This window comes from Salvelinus fontinalis, chromosome 37 (genome assembly GCF_029448725.1).
Source record: "Salvelinus fontinalis isolate EN_2023a chromosome 37, ASM2944872v1, whole genome shotgun sequence".
NCBI lineage: Eukaryota > Metazoa > Chordata > Actinopteri > Salmoniformes > Salmonidae > Salvelinus > Salvelinus fontinalis.
In genome coordinates, this window is record NC_074701.1 from 18,374,835 (window position 1) to 18,392,217 (window position 17,383).

Here is a 17,383-nt window from a genome sequence, read left to right on the forward strand (position 1 = left end):
GTTGTCATAATAGACATGACTTGATATATTTTTGTCTCCATTTGGATTTAGCCTTTTGAGACATCACTCACCAACAAAAAGCACACCGTTTCTGACATCAGATTGTATTGAAATAATGTATTGTAAATATGATGTTGGCCTGCTTTTCACTACACTGCACAAGTAAAAAAAAAAATCCACTAAGTCTACACATGACATAGAAATAATTGTAGACTGAACAAAAATATAAACGCAACCTGAAGCAATTTCAAAGATTTTACTTAGTTACAGTTGTATAAGGAAATCAGTCAATTGAAATAAATTCATTAGGCCCAAATCTATGGATTCCACATGACTGGGAATACAGATATGCATCTGTTAGTCACAGATACTTTTGGTCATGTAGTGTATGTGGACACCTGCTCGTTAAACATCTCATTCCAAAATCATGGGCATTAATATGGAGTTGGTACCCCTTTTGTTTCGATAACAGCCTCCACTCTTCTGGGTAGGCTTTCCACTGGATGTTGGAGCATTGCTGCGGGGACTTGCTTCCGTTCAGCCACGAGCATTAGTGAGGTCGGGCACTGTTTGGCGATTAGGCCTGGCTCGCAGTCGTGTTCCAATTCATCCCAAAGGTGTTAGATGGGGTTGAGGTCAGGGCTCTGTGCAGGCCAGTCAAGTTCTTCCACACTGATCTCAATAAACCATTTCTGTATGAACCTTGCATTGTGCCCGGGGCATTGTCATGCTGAAACAGGAAAGGGCCTTCCCCAAACTGTCTCCACAAAGTTGGAAGCACAGAGTCGTCTAGAATGCCGTTGTGTGCTGTAGCGTTAAGATTCCGCTTAACTGGAACTAAGGAGCCATGAACCATGAAAAACAGCCCCAGACCATTATTCTTCCTTCACCAAACTTTACAGTTGGCACTATGCTTTGGGGCAGGTAGCGTTCTCCTGGCATCCGCCAAAGCCAGATTTTTCTTTCAGATTGCCAGATGGTGAAGCGTGATTTATATTTCAGAGAACACGTTTCCACTGCTCAAGTATCCAATGGCGGCAAGCTTTATGCCACTGCAGCCGACGCTTGGCATTGCACATGGTGATCTTATGCTTGTGTTCGATTGCTCGGCCATGGAAACCCACTTCATGAAGCCCCCTACGAACAGTTGTTGTGCTGACGTTGCTTCTAGAGACAGTTTGGAACTCTGTAGTGAGTGTTACAATTGAGGACAGATTTGTACGTGTTTCAGCACTCGGCGGTCCTGTTCTGTGAGCTTGCGTGGCCTACCACTTTGTGGCTGAGCCTTTGTTGCTCTCACATTTAATAGCACTTACAGTTGACCGGCAATACTCAGAAATTTGACGAACTGACTTGTTGGCAAGGTTGCATCCTATCACGGTGTTGAAAGTGACTGAGCTGTTCAGTAAGGCTAATTCTACTGCTAATGTTTGTCTATGGAGATTGCATGGCGGTGTGCTCGATTTTATACACCTGTCAGCAACGTGTGTGGATGAAATAGCCAAAGCCACTTATCTGAAGAGGTGTCCACATACTTTTGTATCTGTAATGTACCATAACCTCACCGCCACCACGGGGCACTCTGTTAACAACGTTGACATCAGCAAACCGCTCGCTCACACGACGCCAGGCACGCTGTCTGCCATCTGCCCGGTACAGTTGGAACCAGGATTCATCCGTGAAGAGCACACTTCTCTAGCATGCCCCCTGAAGTAGGTTACGACGCCTAACTGCACGCAGGTCAAGACCCTGGTGAAGATGACGAGCACGCAGATGTGCTTCCCTGAGATGTTTTCTGACAGTTTGTGCAAACCCACAGTTTCATCAGCTGTCTGGGGTGGCTGGTATGCCACACCTTGATACGCTACACCTGTCATGTGGATGGATCATCTTGGCAAAGTACAAATGCTCACTAACATGGATCTAAGCAAACATTTGAGAGAAATATGCTTTTTGTGTGTATGGAACATTTCTGTGACCTTTTATTTCAGCTCATGGGACCAACACTTTACATATTGCATTTATATTTTTGTTCAGTGTAGCTAGTCCCCGCCCTGTGTGTTCTTGTAGGAGATATGAGTCTGTTGCTCTCTCTATTCTGAAATGTATGCTAATGTATTATATGTTTGCTTGAATATTGAGAGGCCTTGGGCAGTTCAGAATCATATTTCTCCCATATTGAATTGCCTTACATTGACTGCTGAATTACTGACTAATTTGAGGTCGTTGTTTTCCATAATTTCAGTTTCTTGACAGTTCTGAAATGTATTTGAGTAGCTGAAATGTTATAAACAGTGGTTGAGAGGTCATACCCTGGGCTGTAATTTGACCTCTTATCTCCCTTTCTCCTTCTCTCACCCTTCCTCACTCCCTCTAGGCTCTGCAGCCTCTGGGTTTCATTAGATTTGTAGTGAGGTGAAATATCTCAACACCTCACAGGCCAGCCGTGCAGTGATTGCCTATTAAAGCCCACCAGCAATTGTATTAGCAAGAGGAAATAAACGGGAACTGTGCTAGCTACTAGCAATACCCATATTGATGTATGCACATCACCTTCACATCATGCTTTGATGTCAATGACAGTCATTCTTAAGCTGTTGAATGTTATTCACAAAATAGATTATTGTTTTAGTATTTGGTGCATGTCAGGTTGTCATTGAATATCAGTCTCGAAACACATGAATGACATTCAACAATAAAATTGACAGTTTTCATTACAGAAGGTTCTTGGATCTGTCCTAATTTGTTAGTGGAATCAGGGTATTACCATATGATTTCAATCACTTTTTGACACACCCCTTTTGATTCGAATTAAACCTTTTATACATATTTGCCCATGGTAGAAGTGGTCAGAAAGTGAGGTGCTCAAAGTTGACCCATTTTGCACACCCAACCCTTCCATGAGATGTCCATGACTCCATCAATGGAAAAGAGAAATGGTTGAGTTTGATATCATTTTAGAACTTACAAACAGGGTTGTCAAACTATTTCATTATTTCTTGAAAGAAAGGTAACAAAAAATATGAAGTAGATGCATAAAGTAAATGGCATAGTGGGTACATTTCTGCAACAACTAAGATGGGTGAAGCACGAGGCTCAACTTCTCCGCTGTTTTGGTGCCCTTGCTACCAGCATGAAGGGAACCTAGGCACATGTGAAGATACTGTGTGAGAGCAAAGTTTTGCATCTCGCCTATCTCAATATCTGCGGTACTTGTGCCAATGGCATTTAGCGGAGTCTACCTTTAACGTCAATTATCTAAAAACCAATCAACTCCGATTTTGGAAATGTTCACATTGTAGCTTAGACTCCATTTTACATAATCTGAATTGCTTGTGTTGTGCCTGTCATCGGTTGAGACACAGCATACACTTGAATACAGGGTGGGTGTCAATTCAATCATATAAATATTATTTGTGGAACGGACCTATACTTTCATTATTTATATGAATGCGATAGGTTTCCTATGGAAGATATAAAGTTTAATTTCTAAGAATGGTTATTCCCACTCAAGTCAACGTTCTCTAATGCGTGGACCTTCAACCATCTTTGTAGTACCAGTTGAAATGTCAACTTTATTCCCATTTTAGTACATTTATCAGCCAAAACATGACCTCCACCCTGCATTGAAGAGTGTTCTGTCATATATCATCTTAGCATTTTTTATTTATTTTTTATGTTGACTCCAATGCTTCCCACAGTTGTCAAGTTGGCTGAATGTCATTTGGGTGGTGGACCATTCTTGGTACACATGGGAAACTGTTGAGCTTGAAAAGCCCACTTCCATATTTTGTTTTGCCCCATTCACCGTCTGAATGGCACACATACACAATCCATGTCTCAAGGCTTAAAATATATTCTTTAACTTTGTCTCCTCCCTTTGAAGTGGATTTAACAGGTGACATCAATAAGGGATCATCGCATTCACCTAGTCAGTCTATCATGGAATGAGCAGGTGTTTTTAATGTTTTGTTTACTCAGTGTATATAAACTCAGCAAAAAAAGAAATCTCTTTTTCAGGACCGTGTCTTTCAAAGATAGTTTGTAAAAATCCAAATAACTTCACAGATCTTCATTGTAAAGGGTTTAATTTTTATTTTATTTTTATTATTATTATTTTTTTTACCCCTTTTCTCCCCAGTTTTTCGTGGTATCCAATCGCTAGTAATTACTTTCTTGTCTCATCGCTACAACTCCCGTACGGGCTCGGGAGAGACGAAGGTCGAAAGCCATGCGTCCTCCGAAGCACAACCCAACCAAGCCGCACTTCTTCTTAACACAGCGCGCCTCCAACCCGGAAGCCAGCCTGTGTCGGAGGAAACACCTTGCACCTGGCCCCCTTGGTTAGCGCGCACTGCGCCCGGCCCGCCACAGGAGTCGCTGGAGCGCGATGAGACAAGGATATCCCTACCGGCCAAACCCTCCCTAACCCGGACGACGCTAGGCCAATTGTGCGTCGCCCCAAGGACCTCCCGGTCGCGGCTGGCTGTGACAGAGCCTGGGCGCGAACCCAGAGACTCTGGTGGCGCAGCTAGCGCTGCAATGCAGTGCCCTAGACCATTGCGCCACCCGGGAGGCCCCCTATTGTAAAGGGTTTTAACACTGTTTCCCATGCGTGTTCAATGAACCATAAACAATTAATTAACATGCACCTGTGGAACGGTCATTAAGATGCTTACAGACGGTATGTAATTAAGGTCACAGTTATGCAAACTTAGGACACTAAAGAGGCCTTTCTACTGACTCTGAAAAACACAAAGAAAGATGCCCAGAGTCCCTGCTCATCTGCGTGAACGGGCCTTAGGCATGCTGCAAGGAGGCATGAGGACTGCAGTTGTGACTAGGGCAATACATTGCAATGTCCGTACTGTGAGACGCCTAAGACAGCGCTACAGGGAGACGGGACGGACAGCTGATCGTCCTCGCAGTGGCAGACCACGTGTAACAACACCTGCACAGGATCGGTACATCCGAACATCACACCTGTTGGACAGGTACAGGATGGCAACAGCAACTGCACGAGTTAAACCAGGAACGCACAATCAGTGCTCAGGCTGTGCGCATCAGGCTGAAAGAGGCTGGACTGAGGGCTTGTAGGCCTGTTGTAAGGCAGGTCCTCACCAGACATCACCGGCAACAATGTCGCCTTTGGGAACCAACCCACCGTCGCTGGATCAGACGGGACTTGTAAAAAGTGCTCTTCACTGATGAGTTGCAGATTTGTCTCACCAGGGGCGATGGTCGGATTTGCGTTTATCGTAGAAGGACTGAGCGTTACACCGAGGCCTGTACTCTGGAGTGCCATCGATTTGCAGGTGGAGTGTCCGTCATGGTCTGTGGCGGTGTGTCATAGCATCATCGGACTGAGCTTGTTGTCATTGCAGGGAATCTCAACGCTGTGCGTTACAGGGAAGACATCCTCCTCCCTCATGTAGTACCCTTCCTGCAGGCTCATCCTGACATGACCCTCCAGCTTGACAATGCAACCAGCCATACTGCTCGTTCTGTGCGTGTTTCCCTGCAAGACAGGAATGTCAGTGTTCAGCCATGACCAGTGAAGAGCCCGGATCTCAATCCCATTGAGCACGTCTGGGACCTGTTGGATCGGAGGGTGAGGGCTAGGGCCATTCCCCCCAGAAATGTCTGGGAACTTGCAGGTGCCTTGGTGGAAGAGTGGGGTAACATCTCACAGCAAGAACTGTCAAATCTGGTGCAGTCCATGAGGAGGAGATGCGCTGCAGTACTTAATGCAGCTGGTGGCCACACCAGATACTGACTTAGGATTTTGACCCCACCCCCCCTTTTGTTCACCGACACGCTATTCAATTTCTGTTAGTCACATGTCTGTGGAACTTGTTCAGTTTGTCTCAGTTGTTGAATCTTGTTTTGTTCATACAAATATTTACACATGTTAAGTTTGCTGAAAATAAATGCAAATGACAGTGAGAGGACGTTTCTTTTTTTGCTGAGTTTACTTTCAAAATCTTAGCTAGCAGGCTAGCAGCCATCATCATGAATCATGTTGACAATCTACTGACAAATCCTTTTCAATCCTTGTCATATGAAGATAAATTATAGATAAAACGTTTTCTGATTTTATGAACTTGAAAAAATCAGTTTAGGCATTTTTGATAATCGCGTTAAAGCTTAAATGACCATTGTTATTATTTTTCATTAACTCATTTTATAATGACTCTGTTTTTTAAGCTTCGAAATGATATCAAACCAAACCGTTTTTCGTTTTCAGGGATGATGAAATGGATGTCTCATGGTAGGGTGGGGTATGCAGAATGGGTCAACTTTGAGCACCTCTCTCTTGAATTTTTTGGCGTTCAGGTCCAAAATGTTACTTTCTGACCACTTCTACCTTGGGCAAAACATGAATGGATGGATTAATTCAAATCAATAATGGTGCCCTTAGCTTTATCATTGGAAGCGTTGGTGTGCTGTGGCTGTCCCAATCTATTTTCTCCTAAAGTGTTCACTTCCCTTCATGGATTTGAAACGACATTACTGGTTTATGGAATCTCTTAGCCCATGCCTGCACCAATCCAATGCTTTTACATTTGTGGGTACTAGAGATAGTTGGGACGCACGCTGTGTGTGTTTGCCAGTTTGCAGGGCTGTTTTAGTTAGGTTTGCCAGTCTTCTGCTATTGTACACCCAGCCTTTCCTTCCCGTTGCTCTCTCAGCCCTCACTCATTCCCATCAGTGAAGCGCAATGCAATCAATGCTAATGAGCCCAGCCAGCCTCCCTGCTCATAAAGAACTAATGAAAGCTGTATAGACGCTGAAGCCAAGCACACAACCAATGCATAAAATGCAATTACTCCAGGCTGAGACACCTTGGCCTCATATCTAGACTGTTCTCTTTATAATTTAATATTCTGTTCCTCTTCCTCCCCCTTCAGCAATGTCCCTCCAACAGCTATAAGTCTGCATGCACACACCAAATGATCTCCTGCAGGGCATTGTTCAATATTCTCATTTTGCTAATGGGAATATGGAGTTGGATTAACAATATGACAAATGAGAGTAGGTGTGTTGTGGAGGTAAGAGGCCCTTGGAGTGAGGTACAGCGTATGGTCCAGTGGCATGCTTGATTTTCTCCATTCCTGGATGGTAATGGTTCTAGGACAACAATAACGAGATGGTTTGGCGCTAATACTTTGACTAGAAACAAGTAGCCTTTGAGGTAATTTGAATTGGATGTAGAGGTATCTGAGGGATAATGATCCACCTATTTCAAACAATGAGGCTGCACCTTAGTGACTTTCAAAGCTAATGGGTGTTCCACAGAGATATGAGACTACGCCATGCAGTCAAAGGAAAAACTGTGTAGACGATAGCAAAATTGTGAATAGCTTCAGAATAACTAAATACTTAGGCTATGTTTAACAATCATATTTTGAGCCACCCATTATTACAGATACACACAAGACACATCTCTGATGCCATTGCCATTGTCTTGTGTTACCTCTATCTCACTGCTTCTTGTTTGCTTTCCAGAGGCGGGTCCCCTGCTGCAGTCCCTGTTCGATGGAGACTTTGAGGCGGTGCTGCTGAGTCCTCAAGTCCTGGACCTGCTCGGTGGTGGAGACGGCAGCGATAGAGAGTCCATCGATGCCTACCTGGAGAGACGGGTCCTGGCCTACCTCAACGACAGCACACAGGAGGACAAGGCTGACCGGTAAGAAACAATAACTGAGTAGGGATCTCATGCTGACACGTTCAATGTTAATCAATTCATTGAATAAAGTGTTTTTAGTGCTGGGCTGGAACAAAAGCCTGCATAGCTCTCCAGGATCAAAGTTGGTGGACACTGCATTAAACAATGCTAAACAAGATTTAATATACTTTCATATAAGCCGACAGATTGCCTTAAGTGTACAGCACTATGAATGAATAAACTTATCTTACTGTAATAGAGACGTTAACTTTTCTAATGATAACCTTATTGTCTAAACTCCTCAAATTGTACGCAGAGCGGACACTACTTAAACGGGAGTATCAATGAATATTAATTCTGGAAAATTAATGCTCAGTTTGTTGTGCGTGGCATTATGGTACCAATGGCAGCATTAGTCATTATTAGTGAATGTGCGTTATGTATTGTTCTGGTTAAAATTGTAACAAAGTGCATTTTCATATTTTTTTGTGGGTCTTACGGTTTTGGAAGGCTTTTAATAGCCTAGGTATAATTTCACAAGCCCTGATTTCATTAGATTATTGCTGACTGTTTGAAATTCAGTGTATTTTACCTTTAATTGCACAACAAAGCTTATTTTGAGAACATAACAAAAAAAGTAATATATATATATATATATATATAGTATGAATCACCCATAAATCATATTTTTTGTGAGGATTTTTAGGCCATATCGCCCAGCCCTAGTACACAGTGACTTTTATTGAGGGGAGTGATAGGAGAATTACCAGGCACGGGCTGTTCCCTCGCTGAATGGAGCTCAATGAAGCTTCCTGCTCTATGAATTATTAATTTTTAATAAGAACAGCTTAACATCTCCTCCTGTCCCGTGGGAGAATGGGTATTTCAGCGGGTGTTGCTACTCTATCCCCCTCCTGTATTGGATAATTTATTTCGGTCTCTTTCCATTTTCTGCTACAGCGTTAGTCAGCTAGGTGTGTTGGAGTGGCCTGTACTGTGTGTATGCATAGCTTTAATTGATGGGAAGCAGTTCCTTTTTGCCCTGAGTCTGTGCCTGGACAGCCCAGACGCCCTATTGAATGAGTCCTGCTGCGAGGACTGGAGCAGCCCGCTGTATCCACTTCAGGAAGGCTGCCGGCCTGATTCGCAGTCTGGAGATTAAATGACCGTATCTTCAGTGTTTCTTTCTCCCCCTTCGTCTCTGTACTGAGCTTGTGGTCGCTCTTTTTGGAAGCCTCGTTTTAATGCTTCTCTACCTCTGAACTCCCTTTCATTTAGTTCTCTAGCCTTTCTGTTGCTCCTCCTTTGTTTTGTTTCCTGTTTTCGTTTTTCTCTAGTGTCTAATAGTTCTGTGCCTTCCCTCTGGTCTCCCTCATTGTTCTTTCTCTCTGTCCCCCAGACTCTGTTCTCTCACCCCCCCCCCCGATCTCGCTCCTATTCATTGTGACATTGCTTTCTTCTGTTTCTCAGGGAGAATGCCTTGCTGGCTCTGGCGGTGGCCTGCTTGCACCTCTTTGCCCAGAGTAACTGGACGGGTCCACCTGTCGCCATCCATGTCCCTGACCTGCTTCCTCCGGCCCTGCTCATCTCCCTCACTGAGGTACAGTAACAGCAGGGTTTTTGTTTTATGAAAATGTGGCGCCAGACAACGTGACTGGGAAATTTTTTATTTACTGCCCACTTGATACATTTACCAGACTCATAGGCATTGGATGCTTAAGAAGTCATGCTTTCTGGTTAATTATTTAAAATTATTGTATTTATTTGTATAGACAGGAGTAATTATATAATTTTTGTCCAGTAGCCAAAGGCACAATCCTATTAGCAACCCATTCTAGTTGTTGCATCTTTAGATTCCCCCTCTTTCTAAGTTTCTCAGAGAGATTTTAATCTGTCACATGGAACCACTGTGTGCTGTTCAGAATGGTATTGTCGGGCCTCCCGAGTGGCGCGTTGGTCTAAGGCACTGCATCGCAGTGCTAGTTGTGCCACTAGAGATCCTGGTTCGAGACCAGCCGGCCTTGACCGCAAGACCCATGGGGCGGTGCACAATTGGCCCAGCGTCGTCCGGGTTAGGGGAGGGTTTAGCCGGCTGGGATGTCCTTGTTCCATCAAGCTCTAGCAACTCCTGTGGCGGGCCGGGAGCATGCACACTGACACGGTCGCCGGGTATAGTGTTGCCTCCGACAAATTGGTGTGACTGGCTTCCGGGTTAAGCGGGCATTGTGTCCAGAAGCAGTGCAGGTTGGTTGGGTTTTGTTTCGGAGGACGCACGGCTCCCGACCTTCGCCTCTCACGAGTCCGTACGGAAGTTGCAGCGATGAGATAAGACTAACTACCAATTGGATACCATGAAATTGGGAGAACAAGGGTAATAAAAAAAGACTAAAAAAAGTGATTAAAAATATTACAAAAATAAAAAGTTTTTTCCCACAATGCATTTGGTCAAATGTTAAATTAAGTTTCTTTGGCGATTACATGAGTTGCATGTTCAGTTAAGATGCATTAACATAATCTTAATGTGATTTGTGGGGGAACACCCTAATGGGTTATCAGGATCTGCCCCATTTTCAATTTTCCCCTAAAATGACTGACCCAAATCTAACTACCTGTAACTCAGGCGCTGAAGCAAGGATAGGCATATTCTTAGTACCATTTGAAAGGAAACAGTGACGTTTGTGGAAATGTGAACAGAATGTAAGAGAATATAACACAATAGATCTGGTAAAAGATAATATACACTGCTCAAAAAAATAAAGGGAACACTTAAACAACACAATGTAACTCCAAGTCAATCACACTTCTGTGAAATCAAACTGTCCACTTAGGAAGCAACACTGATTGACAATAAATTTCACATGCTGTTGTGCAAATGGAATAGACAAAAGGTGGAAATTATAGGCAATTAGCAAGGCACCCCCACAAAAGGAGTGATTCTGCAGGTGGTGACCACAGACCACTTCTCAGTTCCTATGCTTTCTGGCTGATGTTTTGGTCACTTTTGAATGCTGGCGGTGCTCTTACTCTATTGGTAGCATGAGACGGAGTCTACAACCCACACAAGTGGCTCAGGTAGTGCAGTTCATCCAGGATGGCACATCAATGCGAGCTGTGGCAAAAAGGTTTGCTGTGTCTGTCAGCGTAGTGTCCAGAGCATGGAGGCGCTACCAGGAGACAGGCCAGTACATCAGGAGACGTGGAGGAGGCCGTAGGAGGGCAACAACCCAGCAGCAGGACCGCTACCTCCGCCTTTGTGCAACTAGGTGCACTGCCAGAGCCCTGCAAAATGACCTCCAGCAGGCCACAAATGTGCATGTGTCAGCATATGTTCTCACAAGGGGTCTGAGGATCTCATCTCGGTACCTAATGGCAGTCAGGCTACCTCTCGCGAGCACATGGAGGGCTGTGCGGCCCCACAAAGAAATGCCACCCCACACCATGACTGACCCATCGCCAAACAGGTCATGCTGGAGGATGTTGCAGGCAGCAGAACGTTCTCCACGGCGTCTCCAGACTCTGTCACGTCTGTCACATGTGCTCATGTGCTCAGTGTGAACCTGCTTTCATCTGTGAAGAGCACAGGCGCCAGTGACGAATATGCCAATCTTGGTGTTCTCTGGCAAATGCCAAACGTCCTGCACGGTGGTGGGCTGTAAGCACAACCCCCACCTGTGGACGTCGGGCCCTCATACCACCCTCATGGAGTCTGTTTCTGACCGTTTGAGCAGACACATGCACATTTGTGGCCTGCTGGAGGTCATTTTGCAGGGCGCTGGCAGTGCACCTCCTTGCACAAAGGCGGAGGTAGCGGTCCTGCTGCTGGGTTGTTGCCCTCCTACGGCCTCCTCCACGTCTCCTGATGTACTGGCCTGTCTCCTGGTAGCGCCTCCATGCTCTGGACACTACGCTGACAGACACAGCAAACCTTTTTGCCACAGCTCGCATTGATGTGCCATCATGGATGAACTGCACTACCTGAGCCACTTGTGTGGATTGTAGACTACGTCTCATGCTACCAATAGAGTGAGAGCACCGCCAGCATTCAAAAGTGACCAAAACATCAGCCAGGAAGCATAGGAACTGAGAAGTGGTCTGTGGTCACCACCTGCAGAATCACTCCTTTTTTGGGGGTGTCTTGCTAATTGCCTATAATTTCCACCTTTTGTCTATTCCATTTGCACAACAGCATGTGACATTTATTGTCAATCAGTGTTGCTTCCTAAGTGGACAGTTTGATTTCACAGAAGTGTGATTGACTTGGAGTTACATTGTGTTGTTTAAGTGTTCCCTTTATTTTTTTGAGCAGTGTATATATTTTTTTAGTAATTTTTCTGTTGTACCATCTTTGAAATGTAAGAGAAAGGCCATAATGTATTATTCCAGCCCAGGTGCAATTTAGAGTTTGGCCACTAGATGGCATCAGTGTATGTGCAAAACATTGCTTTTCTGTATAACATTTTGTATCAAGACTGCCCAAATGTGCCTACTTTGTTTATTAATAACTTTAATAAACAAAGTAGGTGTTATTTCTTGCACAGGGGTGTTGTAATAGCTACTGTAAATTGGACAGTGCTGTTAGATTAACAAGAATTTAAGCTTTCTGCGAATATCAGATATGTCTGTCCTGGAAAATGTTCTTGTTACTTACAACCTCATGCTAATCATATTAGCCTACGTTAGCTCAACTGTCCCGTGGACATCGATCCCGAAGAAGTAAAAACATTTTTTTTTTTGCTGTGGATCAGGCTTGGGTGGTATCCAGATTGTCATACACGACATGACCAAAAGTATTTGGACACCTGCGACGATATAGGCGAGTCTCAAGAATGGCTCAGCTGTCTCCCGCCAATTCTTGCACATTCATTGTGTGAATAGTTTGCCCTTTTATTTTTTGCGATTCCCTATTACAATTGTCACCAGTAGTAAATGCACTGTTAATATTCGTAATTTGTTTTCATTCAGTTCTGTTAATGCATGTGTTAATTACACTCATTTGCCGTACTCATTCTCGGAGTAGAAACAATTTTTGCTGAGTTCACAACCTCCTACACTTGTAAGAAGCAATTTTTGGTTTATTTCATAACCATCATTTACGAGATTGTCAAAAAAAACAAATGAAAGTTTTTTTTCTTCATTGTCTTTTGTTTGGAGTGCTCCATGTTAGCAATGAGCATGTGTCTGGCTCTGTCCTGATAATGTTGAGGGAGGTGCGCGCGCACCTGAGTAATAAAAATAGTAGCTCTTTATAATCGTGCACCAAAACTGTTTCACACGCGATTGCTTTTAGAATTGTTGGGTAATGAATGGGCTTATGAAAGCACGTTTTACACCAGCAGCAACCAGCTGAGGAGATGCAGGAGAAATCCCGCTCATGTGCACATGTTTACCTTTATTGAACTAGGCAAGTCAGTTAAGAACAAATTCTTATTTTCAATGACGGCCTAGGAACAGTGGGTTATAACTGCCTTGTTCAGGGGCAGAACGACAGATTTGTACCTTGTCAGCTCGGGGATTCGAACTTGCTACCTTTCGGTTACTAGTCCAACGCTCTAAACACTAGGCTCCTCAGCCGCCCCATGTGGCGGGTGATCGTTGTGTTGTTGTGTTGGATAAATAAGATGCATGATGACTAAAGAAAATACACACAGGCCAATTTAATTACACTAAATTATGAAAATGAACAGACTGATGAGCATGACGGTAAATTGTATTTACATTGACTGGTATTTCCATCAATGAATAAAAAGCATTATTTTGCAATGTGATTTTTTTCCTTCCGGTCATTTTGGTCGCAAGTTTTATCTGCTTTTATTTTTATCAGCCCTTGCCTACTAACAGACACCCTGAGTAACAGTTACTCCATCTCCTTTTCTCTACTTAAACTAAACGCACACTGCTTTTTAAAATGTATCCACAGCCACCCTCCCTCCCAAGGTCTGACCTAGAGGAGCTCGACTTTTTAGACTGTTCTGAGAAGACTTTTCCAGCCCATCAACTGTTTTACAAGTCAATTTGATTTTAGATGCAGGAATTGTGTGTGTGTGTGGCAGCACTGTGTCTCTCTGACATGGTTTGATGAATGGTGAGGACAGATTACCCCTTGTACCCTTTGCTCTGGGTAATGAGGATGTATAGAGTGAGTCTGCGGAGGAAGGATGAAGTAGTGTTGTACGGTATAACAGAACAATGGTAATATCACAGTACCAAAACGTCATGATACTTATGATACCAACATTTTAGACTACCGTAGTACCATTTCATATGATACTATCACATTTTCCGTCCCTGCCAATCTAAAGAACCAGTTGGCGCCTGTTCTGAAATGTTTCTAATGTCAGTTTTATTTATAAATTCAGTTAAATTTAAGCAACAGCAACTAATAGTCTTGTATGCGTCAGTCCAATAATGTCACTTTCATGCACATCTCACATGTGGTAGCTGTAATCAGCCAGCAGGCAGCCGCATGTCCTTCCAGCCATCCCTCACCTGCTTCTGTCTGCTCTTCCTACGCCTCTATTCATCAATCAGTTTTTTAAATAGAATTTAGCCGTGATGGCGAGTGGGGATGCAGACCATGGTGAGTCTACTGTTACATTTGATACATTGAAGCAGAGCGAGCAAAGATAATACATTGTATCATTTTAATGCTTGGTATAACCAAGTGCACAGGACAGTCTGTGTAGGCTTTGCAATTGCAAGTTCGCTGTCATGCAGCGTCTGAGTAATAGAGGAAAAATGGAGCATGCTTTTTTATTTTTTTCACCTTTATTTAACGAGGTAGGCCAGTTGAGAACAAGTTCTCATTTACAACTGCGACCTGGCCAAGATAAAGCAAAGCAGTGCGACAAAACAAGAGTTACACACAGGATAAACAAACGTACAGTCAATAACACAATAGGAAAAATCTGTGTTTGCGAATGTAGAAGTAGGAAGGTACGGCAATAAATAGGCCATGGAGGTGAAATAATTACAATTTAGCATTAACACTGGAGTGATAGATGTGCAGATGATGATGTGCAAGTAGAGATACTGGGGTGCAAAAGAGCAAGAGGATAAGTAACAATATGGGGATAAGGTAGTTGGGTGTGCTATTTACAGATTGGGTGTGTACAGTGATCAGTAAGCTGCTCTGACAGCTGATGCTTAAAGTTAGAGAGGGAGATATGAGTCTCCAGCTTCAGTGATTTTTGCAATTCGTTCCAGTCATTGGCAGCAGAGAACTGGAAGGAAAGGCGACCAAAGGAAGTTTTGGCTTTGGGGATGAACGGTTAAATATACCTGCTGGAGCGCGTGCTACAGGTGGGTGCTGCTATGGTGACCAGTGAGCTACGGCGGGGCTTTACCAAGCAAAGACTTACGGATGATCTGGAGCCAGTGGGTTTGGCGACAAATATGTAGTGAGTGCCAGCCAATGAGAGCCTACAGATCACAGTGGTGGGTAGTATATGTGGCTTTGGTGACAAAATGGATGGCACTGTGATAGACTGCATCCAATTTGCTGAGTAGGGTGTTGGGGGCTATTTTGTAAATGACATTGCCGAAGTCAAGGATCGGTAGGATAGTCAGTTTTACGAGGGTATGTTTGGCAGCATGAGTGAAGGAGGTTTTGTTAGCGAAATAGGAAGCCAATTCTAGATTTAATTTTGGATTGGAGATGCTTAATGTGTGTCTGGATGGAGAGTTTAGTCTAACCAGACACCTAGGTATTTGTAGTTGTCGACATATTTTAAATCAGAACCGTCCAGAGTAGTGATGCCCGACGGGCAGGCGGGTGCGGGCTGCGATCGGTTGAAGATCATGCATTTAGTTTTACTAGCGTTTAAGAGCAGTTGGAGTTGTATGGCATTGAAGCTCGTTTGGTGGTTTGTTAACACAGTGTTTAAAGAAGGCCAGATGTATACAGAATGGTGTCGTCTGCGTAGAGGTGGATCAGAGAATCACCAGCAGCAAGAGTGACGTCATTGATACATACGGAGAAAAGAGTCGGCCTGAGAATTGAACCCTGTGGCACCCTCAGACTGCCAGAGGTCCGATTTGACACACTGAACTCTGTCTGAGAAGTAGTTGGTGAACCAGGCGAGGCCGTCATTTGAGAAGCCAAGGCTACTGAGTCTGCCGATAAGAATGTGGTGATTGACAGAGTCGAAAGCCTTGGCTAGGTCGATGAATACGGCTGCACAGTATTGTCTTTTATCGATGGCGGTTATGATATTGTTTAGGACCTTGAGCGTGGCTGAGGTGCACCCATGACCGGCTCGGAAACCAGACTGCATAGCGGAGAAGGTATGATGGGATTCGAAATGGTCGGTGATCTGTTTGTTAACTTGGCTTTCGAATACTTTAGAAAGGCAGGGTAGGATAGATATAGGTCTGTAACAGTTTGGGTCTAGAGTGTCTCCCCCTTTGAAGAGGGGGATGACCGCGGCAGCTTTCCAATCTTTAGGGATCTCAGACGATATGAAAGATGTTGAACAGGAACCAATATACACAGGCAGTTTGATAAGGCTAGCCTTTGCTTTCCTAACAGAAATTTGCATCCTGTAGCACAAACTTCAAAAATATCTGGGACACTGTAAAGTCCATGGAGAATAAGAGAACCTCCTCCCAGCTGCCCACTGCACTGAGGCTTGGAAACACTGTCCCCACTGATAAATCTACAATAATCGAGAATTTCAATAAGCATTTCTGGGGGCACCAGTTAAGCCAGGTGAGGTCTCTGCATGTGTGTGGGGTGGGACAATAGAGCTATCTAAGGCATGTTGAGCAGGACTGAGGGCTCTACAGTGAAATAAAACAGTAAGAACTAGCCAAGACAGCAGTAGAGAAGGCATATTGACATTAGAGAGATGCATAAAGCATTCACAGGTGTTGATCAGGAGAGTTACGACATCAATGGGTGAATGGCGATGAATGGGCAGAGCGGGCAGTTAGCTTTACAGCACAGAGAGCATGCACATTTTATATAATTTCACAAACCATGTCACGGGCTGTTTTTAAACTAAGCCTGGGTTGTTAATTATTAGATTGATAACAAACAATGTTGTTCAGTCATGTTACCTACCTAGATAACAACATTGAAATGACAGTAGCTCTTGTCAAATTTGATTGGCCCAGGAAGAAAGGAAATGGGTCTGCTACTCAGGAGATGTGCTTCAAATGTAGGATTTACGTAGGCGTAATGTAAGCCTAAACTATATCAAAAATCTATCTTTCTGGTTATTTGTACATTCTGTTTGGGATCAGTATGTGTTTGTGGGAGAGATAGTGGTGTGTATTTTTATGAGAGGGAGATAGTGTGTGACGGAGGGAGGGAGAGTGTCTGTTAACTGAAGAGTAAACAAGAATTCATGCAGTTTTCCCCTTACTGCCACAATGACATGCAGATCATTATGCATGTATATTCCTCCCTTTCCTCTAGCCAAATCACAGGTAGTCCTTTGCAAATATGAGCAAATAAGCCGTTCTATGCAATTTTATTATACAGTGAACAGTTTGAACTTAATTGAATATGTGTTGCATTGAGGAGAAGTGTGATTATCAGTGACAGCACATGCACATAACTTTTAGAAAGCTGCAACAAGCGTCCAGGTGTTGTGCTCACATTTTCTTTTGTCGCATGCTTCGAATACAACGGGTGTAGACTTTACTGTGAAATGCTTGCTTACGAGCACTTCCCAGCGATGCAGAATAAAAAATAAAATAAATAAATAAATA

General features: G+C 43.8%; 1 protein-coding gene across 1 annotated transcript in view; it reads left to right on the forward strand.

The window, feature by feature from the left end:
• ttc27 (tetratricopeptide repeat domain 27) overlaps window positions 1-17,383 on the forward strand; it is a 122,131-nt gene that overhangs the window by 1,507 nt on the left and 103,241 nt on the right. The window contains exons 2-3 of the mRNA XM_055902268.1: window positions 7,510-7,690; window positions 9,140-9,269. Coding sequence (XP_055758243.1) covers window positions 7,510-7,690; window positions 9,140-9,269 — 311 coding nt within the window. The remainder of the gene's footprint in view (window positions 1-7,509; window positions 7,691-9,139; window positions 9,270-17,383) is intronic.